This window comes from Penaeus japonicus, unplaced genomic scaffold (genome assembly GCF_977035675.1).
Source record: "Penaeus japonicus unplaced genomic scaffold, GWHDUDI00000001_assembly GWHDUDI00000017, whole genome shotgun sequence".
In the NCBI taxonomy this organism is placed as follows: Eukaryota; Metazoa; Arthropoda; class Malacostraca; order Decapoda; family Penaeidae; genus Penaeus; species Penaeus japonicus.
This window is the reverse complement of record NW_028234419.1, coordinates 25,404,746-25,415,497: the sequence shown is the minus strand read 5'-3', so window position 1 is coordinate 25,415,497 and position 10,752 is coordinate 25,404,746. Positions and strand designations below refer to the sequence as shown.

Sequence of the window (10,752 nt, the reverse complement as noted above, 5' to 3'; positions counted from 1 at the left end):
TAGTTACCATGTTTATTGTTATTATAACCATTATTACACTCATTATCATTTTTCTTATCATCATCAATATCATTATGATTATCATCATAATCATTAAGATCATGATCTTTATCATCAATAAGATCATTGCTATTGTAACTGTGATTCCTATCACAAACACTGTCATCACCGTTACTATTACACTTATCATCATTACAAATTATTAAAAGGAAAGCCTTTAAAAGCAAATTATAGATCGTATAGAGAATCACAATTACTTCATAAAATAGGCACCCGTTGCATAGTCTGCAATTTCATACATCATGATGAGAGGTAATTTATGATTTAAGTAACGAGAAAGGGCATGCGAGTGTGTTTTATTAGAATAATTCATTAACACTTTGTTTTGTTTTAGTGCTGATCATTTACGTTTTCAGTGATAATAAAAATTGGAATTCTTTCACGTAACTAGCTATAATTAATTTCAATAGCACGTAAGGATATGTTAAAATATACACCGAAAGTCAATATTTGAGGTATAGTTTATTGTATTTTCTTAACCACGATGCTACAATAAGAATAAAAATCTCTTCAGTAATTTTCTCTCTAAGATTGGATTCACATTATGAATATATATATAAATCAAAAATACTTCACATATATACAAAGCCACAAAAAAAACTAAACATCATACAAACATTCACGAACCTACACACAAACACAAACAAACACACAAATATAAACAGTATATATTCTCTATGTTCTTTTCCTCTGACTCTCTAGTATCAAACCTTAGCATCAGAATAATGTAGAATAAGGTAGAGGATAAGCGCCCCTAATCCCATGCTAATTAAATTGGTCATGATGATCTTGAGATAATGCATGACGCCTGGGCCATCTCCTTTGTCTCGCTGGGAGATTAGCATGTTCATCTTCTTCTCGGTGTAAGGCGGGTATCTCGCTCTGTGTGGAGGGAAAATCGACCTTAGAGGATGGTATGAGTTGTTGGTTTTGTTTGTCTATGGTTATGTGTACTTTCTCTCTCTCGCTCTTGCTTTCTCTCCCTTGTCTCTGTCTGTTATACACATTTATATATATATATATATATATGTATGTATATGTATATATATATATATATATATATATATATATATGTATGTGTGTGTGTATGTATATATATGTATATGAATGTGTACATGTATATATATTTATATATATATATATATATATATATATATATATATATATATATATATATATATATATATATATATATATATATATATATATGTATGTGTGTGTGTGTGTACATATATATACATGGCGAGCCTAACTTCCGTTACCACATCCTTTGGAGATGTAAGTAACCACTTGTCTCAATAAACTTGTCAAAAATCTTTCTTCCTCTATCCTCCACCTCCCTTTATACCTACTTCCTCCCTCCTTTCCATTCTCCCTCCCTCCATCCCATCCATCCACCCTCCCTCCCTCCCTCCCTCTCCCTCTCCCTCTCCTACCCACCTTCCCTCCCTCCCTCCCCCTCTCCCACGAACCGCCGATACTTACTGCATAAGCTTATCAATGAACGAGTTGTAGCTTCTTTTCAAACAGGATTTCCTGTGCGTAAAGGTATCGAAAGTGTACTTGCCGTGGTAGGCACCCATGCCACTGTTGCCAACCCCACCGAAGGGAAGGTCAGTGCCTGGAACGGAAGAGAGGAATGAATAAAGCTGATAACTAAGTCAATCCGCCGAAGGGAAGGTCAGTGCCTGGAACGAAAGAGGGGAATGAATAAAGCTGATAAAACTCAAGTCAATACGCGAAGGGAAAGGTCAGTGCTGGAACGAAAGAGGGGAGTAGACAAAAAGTCTATAAAGGAGATAAAACTAAGGTCAATCGCCGAAGGGGGAGGTCAGTGCCTTGGAACGCACTAAGCAGGGGAAATGAATAAAGCTGATACACTAGTCAATCGGAAGGGAAGGTCAGTGCTGGAACGAAAGAGGGGGAGAATGATATAAAGCTAATAACTAAGTCAATCCGCGAAGGGAAGGTCAGTGCATGGTAACGAAAGAGCGGGGAATGAAATAAAGCAGATAACTAAGTCAATCCGCCGAAGGGAAGGTCAGTGCCTGGAACGGAAGAGAGGAATGAATAAAGCTGATAACTAAGTCAATCCGCCGAAGGGAAGGTCAGTGCCTGGAACGAAAGAGGGGAATGAATAAAGCTGATAACTAAGTCAATCCGCCGAAGGGAAGGTCAGTGCCTGGAACGAAAGAGGGGAGTAGATAAAGGAGATAACTAAGTCAATCCGCCGAAGGGAAGGTCAGTGCCTGGAACGAAAGAGGGGAATGAATAAAGCTGATAACTAAGTCAATCCGCCGAAGGGAAGGTCAGTGCCTGGAACGAAAGAGGGGAATGAATAAAGCTAATAACTAAGTCAATCCGCGAAGGGAAGGTCAGTGCCTGAACGGAAGAGAGGAATGAATAAAGCTGATAACTAAGTCGATCTGCCGAAGGGAAGGTCAGTGCCTGGAACGGAAGAGAGGAATGAATAAAGCTGATAACTAAGTCAATCCGCCGAAGGGAAGGTCAGTGCCTGGAACGAAAGAGGGGAATGAATAAAGCTGATAACTAAGTCAATCCGCCGAAGGGAAGGTCAGTGCCTGGAACGAAAGAGGGGAATGAATAAAGCTAATAACTAAGTCAATCCGCCGAAGGGAAGGTCAGTGCCTGGAACGAAAGAGGGGAATGAATAAAGCTAATAACTAAGTCAATCCGCCGAAGGGAAGGTCAGTGCCTGGAACGAAAGAGGGGAATGAATAAAGCTAATAACTAAGTCAATCCGCGAAGGGAAGGTCAGTGCCTGGAACGGAAGAGAGGAATGAATAAAGCTGATAACTAAGTCAATCCGCCGAAGGGAAGGTCAGTGCCTGGAACGAAAGAGGGGAATGAATAAAGCTGATAACTAAGTCAATCCGCCGAAGGGAAGGTCAGTGCCTGGAACGAAAGAGGGGAGTAGATAAAGGAGATAACTAAGTCAATCCGCCGAAGGGAAGGTCAGTGCCTGGAACGAAAGAGGGGAATGAATAAAGCTGATAACTAAGTCAATCCGCCGAAGGGAAGGTCAGTGCCTGGAACGAAAGAGGGGAATGAATAAAGCTGATAACTAAGTCAATCCGCCGAAGGGAAGGTCAGTGCCTGGAACGAAAGAGGGGAATGAATAAAGCTAATAACTAAGTCAATCCGCCGAAGGGAAGGTCAGTGCCTGGAACGAAAGAGGGGAATGAATAAAGCTGATAACTAAGTCAATCCGCCGAAGGGAAGGTCAGTGCCTGGAACGAAAGAGGGGAATGAATAAAGCTAATAACTAAGTCAATCCGCCGAAGGGAAGGTCAGTGCCTGGAACGAAAGAGGGGAATGAATAAAGCATATAAATAAGGTGAAGGAGAATATAAGAATGACCCATCCTTGAAACGTGCAATGGGATTATGAAATAGGTCACGGCACTAAGTTGATTTATGAATGCAACTGTGACTTTCAATTTCTTGGATCGGTGGTCATATATATGTCGCAAAATTATATTAGATAACGAATGAAACAGTCTCATTACAAACGTCACTCAATAAAATTGTTTTGTGAATGAAACGTTGCCATTATATGACACTGAATGAAGCTGATCTATGAATGAAACGTTGCCATTATATGATACTAATTGGGATCTATAAATGAACCGTTGCCATTATATGACACTGAATGACGCTGATCTATGAATGGAATGATGCCATTATATGACACTGAATGACGCTGATCTATGAATGAACCGTTGCCATTATATGACACTGAATGACGCTGATCTATGAATGAACCGTTGCCATTATATGACACTGAATGACGCTGATCTATGAATGAACCGTTGCCATTATATGACACTGAATGACGCTGATCTATGAATGAAACGTTGCCATTATATGACACTGAATGAAGCTGATCTATGAATGAAACGTTGCCATTATATGACACTGAATGACGCTGATCTATGAATGAACCGTTGCCATTATATGACACTGAATGACGCTGATCTATGAATGAAACGTTGCCATTATATGACACTGAATGAAGCTGATCTATGAATGAAACGTTGCCATTATATGATACTAATTGGGATCTATAAATGAACCGTTGCCATTATATGACACTGAATGACGCTGATCTATGAATGAAACGTTGCCATTATATGACACTGAATGAAGCTGATCTATGAATGAAACGTTGCCATTATATGATACTAATTGGGATCTATAAATGAACCGTTGCCATTATATGACACTGAATGACGCTGATCTATGAATGGAATGGATGTGGAATGGCTTAAGGGGATTGGGATCTTTGTGGAAAGGGATGGTGGTGGTTGTGGAAAAGGATATAAGGGGATTGGGATGTCTTGTGGAAATGGGATGGTTGTGGTTTGTTGAATGGAAATATATAAGAAATAAGAGGATTGGGTTGGGATCTCATTGTGGAAGGGATGGTTTTGGGTTGTGGAATTGGATAAAAAAAAGGGGGGGGGGGGAAATTTGGGAATCTCTTGTGGAATGGGATGAGTTGTGGTTGTGGAATGGCAAGGGATTGGGAATGTCTTGTGGAATGGGATGGTTGTGTTGTGGAATGGGTTAAGGGAGATTGGGAGATTATTCTCTTGTGGAATGGGAGATGGTTGTGGTTGTGGAATGGTTTTAAGGGGATTGTGGATCTTGCTTTCGGAATGGGATAAATGTGCGGTGTGGAATGGATAAGGGGATATTGGGATATATCTCTTGTGGAATGGGAAAAATGGATTATGGTTTTGTTTGTTGTGGAATGGAATATATTAAGAGGGGATTGGATGTCTTGTGGATGGAATGGGGATGGTTGTGGTTGTGGAATGGTTTAAAGGGGAATTGGGATGTCTCTTTGTGGATGGAATGGGATGGTTGTAGTTGATGGAATGGCTACATACTAAGGGGATTGGGATCTCTTGTGGAATGGGATGGTTGTGTGGTTGTGGAATGGCATAAGGGGATTGGGAAATCTCTTGTGGAATGGGATGGTTGTGGTTTGGAATGGTATGGGGATTGGGATATGTATTGTGGAATGGGAAGATTTTGTTGTGGAATGGATTAAGGGGATTGGTTGTCTTGTGGAAATGGGAAGGGTTGTGTTTGAGGGAATGGCATAGGGGATGGGATCTCATGTGGAATGGGAATGGTTGTGGTTGTGGAATGGTAGGGGTTGGGATGTCTTGTGGAATGGGATGGTTGGGGTTGGTGGAATGGATAAGGGGATTGGGATCTATTGTGAATGGGATGGTTGTGGGTTGTGGGAATGGATAAAGAGGGATTGGGTATGTCTTGTGTGGAATGGGGTTATGGTTGTGGTTGTGGAATGGTTAATAAGGGGAGATGGGATCTCTTGTGAAATTGGGATTGGAGTTTGGGATGGTTTGTGGACAGAAAAAATGGTTGTGGAATGCACAGCAAAATAAAATGGCCTACTTCTAAAGGGGATTGGGATCTATCTCTTGTGGAATGGGATGGTTGTGGTTGTGGAATGGTTTAAGGGGAATGGGATCTCTTGTAGGAATGGGTTGGTTGTGGTTGTGGAATGGGCTAAGGGATTGGGGATCTCTTCGATGGGAAATGGGATGTAATGGTAGTTGGTTGGTGTGTGGAAATGCTAAGGGGATTGGGATGTCTGTAGACTGGGATGGTGGTGGAGAAAAGGTTAAGGGGATTGGGATCTCTTGTGGAATGGGATGGTGGTGGAATGGTTTAGGGATTGGGGCGGTCTTGTGGAATGGGATGGTATGTGGTTGTGGAATGGATAAGGGGGATTGGGATGTCTTGTGGTAGGAGATGGGATGGTTGTGGTTGTAGAAATGGATAAGGGGATGGGATTGTCTTGTGGAATTGGGATGGTGTGGAATGGTTAAGGGGATTGCGGATCTCTTGGTAGAATGGGTGGTTGTGGAATGGTTATGGGGATTGGGATCTCTTGTGGAATGGGATGGTTGTGGAATGGTTAAGGGGATTGGGATCTCTTGTGGAATGGGATGGTTGTGGAATGGTTAAGGGGATTGGGATGTCTTGTGGAATGGGATGGTTGTGGTTGTGGAATGGATAAGGGGATTGGAGGATCTCTTGTAGGAATTGGATGGTTGATGGTTGTGAATGAGTTATGGGATTGGATCTCTTGTGGGAATGGGATGGTTGTGGAATGGTTTAAGGTGCCACGAATGGGATATCTTGTGGAATGGGATGGTTGTGGTAATGGTTTTAAGGGGACTTGGGGAATCTCTTGTGGAGGAATGGGATGAATGGTTTGTGGAACTTGGCTTTTAGGGATTGGGATCTCTTGTGGAATGGGATGGTTGTGGAATGGTTAAGGGGATTGGGATGTCTTGTGGAATGGGATGGTTGTGGTTGTGGAATGGATAAGGGGATTGGGATGTCTTGTGGAATGGGATGGTTGTGGTTGTGGAATGGATAAGGGGATTGGGATGTCTTGTGGAATGGGATGGTTGTGGTTGTGGAATGGATAAGGGGATTGGGATGTCTTGTGAATGGGAAGTTGTGGTTGTGGAATGGATAGAGGAGTGGTATTCTCTTGTGGGATGGGATGGTGTGGTTGTGGAATGGATAAGAGGGATTGGATGTCTTGTGGAATGGGGATAGGTTGTTGTTGTGGAATGGGATAAGGGATTGGGTAATTGTCTTGTGGAATGGGATGGTTGTGTTGTGGAATGGATAAGGGGATAAGATTGGGGACTGTCTTGTGGAATGGGGATGGTTGTGGTTGTGGGAATGGCTAAAGGGGATTGGGATCTCTTGTGGAATGGGATGGGCCGCTTGTGGTTGTGGAATGGACCCCTACTAAGGGATTGGATCTCTTGGGAATGGGATTGGTGTGGTTGTGGAATGGTTAAGGGGATTGGGATGTCTTGTTAGAATGGGATGGAACACCGGTTGTGGAATGGATATAAGGGGATTGGGATCTCTTGTGGGATGGGATGGAATGTGTGGGTTGTGGGAATGGGATAAGGGGGAGGATTGGGTAATCTCTTGTGGAATGGGATGAATGGTTGTGGTTGGAATGGCTAAGGGGATTGGGATGGGAATCTCTTGTGTGAAGGGATGGTTGTGTTGAGGAATGGTTAAGGGGCATTGGGATCTCTTTGTGGAATGGGTATGGTTTCAGTGGTGTGGAATGGCCTAGGGGATTGGGATCTCTTGTCGAATGGGATGGTGATGGTTGTGGATGGCTAAGGGATTGGGATCTCTTGTGGGAATGGGATGGACGGAATGGTTGTGGAAATGGATAAGGGGATTGGGTCTATTGTGGAATGGGATGGATGGTTGTGGAATGGCTAAGGGGATTGGATCTCTTGTAGAATGGGAGGTTGTGGAATGGTTAATGGGATGGGATCTATTGTGGATGGATGGTTGTGGAAGTGGAAATAAGGGGAACTTGGGAATGTCTTGTGGAATGGGGATGGTTGAGGTTGTGGAATGATAAGGGGGATTGGGATCTCTTGTGGAATGGGAGGTTGTGGTTGTGGAATGGTTAAGGGGTTTGGGATCTCTTGTGGGATGGATGGTTGTGGGTTGTAATGGATAAGGGGATTGGGATCTCTTGTGGAGGGGAAGATGGGTTATAGTTATGGAATGGTTGTGGAATAATGAAATGGCTTTTTTTAAGGGGATTGGGATCTCTTTGTGGGATGGGGGATGGTTGTGGTTGTGGAATGGATGAGGGGAATAATAATTGGGATGTCTTGTGGAAAAATGGGTATGGTTGTGGTTGTGGAAAATGGATAAGGGGATTGGGATCTCTTGTGGAATGGGATGGTATGGTTGTGGAATGGCTTTTATAAGGGGATTGGGTCTATGTCTTGTGGAATGGGATGGTTGTGGTGGTGGAATGGTTAAGGGATTGGGATATTCTTGTAGAATGGGATGGTGTTCTTGATAAGGGGATGGGGAATGGGATGGTTGTGGTTGTGGAATGGATAAGGGGATTGGGATCTCTTGTGGAATGGGATGGTTGTGGTTGTGGAATGGATAAGGGGATTGGGATGTCTTGTGGAATGGGATGGTTGTGGTTGTGGAATGGATAAGGGGATTGGGATCTCTTGTGGAATGGGATGGAATGGTTGTGGAATGGATAAGGGGATTGGGATCTCTTGTGGGATGGGATGGTTGTGGTTGTGGAATGGCTAAGGGGATTGGGATCTCTTGTGGAATGGGATGGAATGGTTGTGGAATGGATAAGGGGATTGGGATCTCTTGTGGAATGGGATGGTTGTGGTTGTGGAATGGCTAAGGGGATTGGGATCTCTTGTGGAATGGGATGGTTGTGGTTGTGGAATGGCTAAGGGGATTGGGATCTCTTGTGGAATGGGATGGTTGTGGAATGGATAAGGGGATTGGGATCTCTTGTGGAATGGGATGGTTGTGGTTGTGGAATGGTTAAGGGGATTGGGATCTCTTGTGGAATGGGATGGTTGTGGAATGGTTAAGGGGATTGGGATCTCTTGTGGAATGGGATGGTTGTGGAATGGTTAAGGGGATTGGGATCTCTTGTGGAATGGGATGGAATGGTTGTGGAATGGCTAAGGGGATTGGGATCTCTTGTGGAATGGGATGGAATGGTTGTGGAATGGCTAAGGGGATTGGGATCTCTTGTGGAATGGGATGGAATGGTTGTGGAATGGCTAAGGGGATTGGGATCTCTTGTGGAATGGGATGGTTGTGGTTGTGGAATGGCTAAGGGGATTGGGATCTCTTGTGGAATGGGATGGTTGTGGTTGTGGAATGGCTAAGGGGATTGGGATCTCTTGTGGAATGGGATGGTTGTGGTTGTGGAATGGCTAAGGGGATTGGGATCTCTTGTCGAATGGGATGGTATGGTTGTGGAATGGTTAAGGGGATTGGGATCTCTTGTGGAATGGGATGGTATGGTTGTGGAATGGTTAAGGGGATTGGGATCTCTTGTGGAATGGGATGGTTGTGGTTGTGGAATGGCTAAGGGGATTGGGATCTCTTGTGGAATGGGATGGTTGTGGTTGTGGAATGGTTAAGGGGATTGGGATCTCTTGTGGAATGGGATGGTTGTGGTTGTGGAATGGCTAAGGGGATTGGGATCTCTTGTGGTTGTGGTTGTGGAATGGCTAAGGGGATTGGGATGTCTTGTGGGATGGGATGGTTGTGGTTGTGGAATGGCAGAGGGGATTGGGATCTCTTGTGGGATGGGATGGTTGTGGTTGTGGAATGGCTAAGGGGATTGGGATCTCTTGTGGTTGTGGTTGTGGAATGGCTAAGGGGATTGGGATGTCTTGTGGGATGGGATGGTTGTGGTTGTGGAATGGTTAAGGGGATTGGGATCTCTTATGGAATGGAATGGTATGGTTATGGAATGGCAGACGGGATTGGGATCTCTTGTGGAATGGAATGGTATGATTAATGGATAGCAAAGGGGATTAAGTTCTGATATGGTTAAAGAATGGATTAAGTTCTGTTATGGAATTGAATATTATTGTAGAATAGCAAAGGGGATCAAGTTCCGTTATGGGATAAAATAAGGTTAAAGAATAGCGGTGATTAAAATCTGTTATGGAGTGGAATGATATTGTTAATGAACAGCAAAGGGGATTAGGATCTGTTATGGAATAGAATATAGTAAAAGACCAGCAAATGGGTTTAGATTCTAGAAAGGAATGGTTATGGTATGGTTATGAAATAGCAAAGGGGATTCAAATATGTGAATAATTGGAATGGTGTGGTAGTGAAATGTCAAAGGGGATTAATATGGCATAATATGGTCATTAAATGGCAAAGGGGATTTCGATCTGTTACAGATTGGAAGAATTCGGTTATGAAATCTCAAAAGGGATTGTTTGTTAAAAACTGGATTGCTCTGGTTATCAAAAAGTCAAAGGAGAATTATAAAGAAACCATTATGACTTTGAATGATCTGATTACAATATATCATATTGTAATGTATCTCTTTTGTAATGCATCAAAAGTTATATTTTTTCAATTCCATCGTGTACCAGCTATGACTAAATATGTAAACAAAACATTTATTTTGAAATTAAACACTACTCATTCATAATACAAAAAAGTAGACTTCCTCATATATATTATTCCTCCCTTTCCCCGTTTTCTATATCAATATTATTATTGTTATCATTATTACTAGAACTATCATCGTTATCATTATTATTACTATCGTTTTCTAATATGCTCGTGCTGTGCCATAGTCAACCCCTTGTGTGCCAAGGGTTGCCAACCTCTGGTGTACTGCATAATTTGATCTTTCAAATTTCGGACCTATCGCCAAATATAACCAGAACCATGACTTTATATTTAAAAAAATATATAGTACATCCTCAATTATAGGCCTCAGAGAGACCAACAGACCTTTTGCCTCCCAGTTCGAGGGTGGTTGGAGTGAGGAACTTGTTAGCGGCGTCCCGCACTATCTTGCCGACCGTTGTGGACCCCGTGTAGAAGATATAGTCGAACCTCTCCTTCAGTAGTTCGGTCGTCTCAGGGACTCCGCCACACACCACGGGGTAGCATTCCTGTGGGATTTATGGGATGGATGGTTAGAATGCTCTGGCGATTTAAAGAAAGAAAAGGGAATGAGTTGTGTGTTAGATAAAGATGAATTTTGGCCGAGGTTTTGGACGATGCTAAATGGCCAAACACGTGATACGCTGGTTTGAAAAAAGGG

The 10,752-nt window shown here is 42.8% G+C and overlaps 1 protein-coding gene across 1 annotated transcript in view; it reads right to left on the bottom strand.

The window, feature by feature from the left end:
• Positions 1-503: 503 nt before the first annotated feature.
• Positions 504-10,752, bottom strand: part of LOC122258657 (aldehyde dehydrogenase, dimeric NADP-preferring) — a 22,132-nt gene continuing 11,883 nt past the window's right edge. The window contains exons 5-7 of the mRNA XM_086545797.1: positions 10,409-10,600; positions 1,546-1,721; positions 504-942 (exon numbers count right to left, since the gene is read on the bottom strand). Coding sequence (XP_086401923.1) covers positions 765-942; positions 1,546-1,721; positions 10,409-10,600 — 546 coding nt within the window. The 3' untranslated portion in view covers positions 504-764. The remainder of the gene's footprint in view (positions 943-1,545; positions 1,722-10,408; positions 10,601-10,752) is intronic.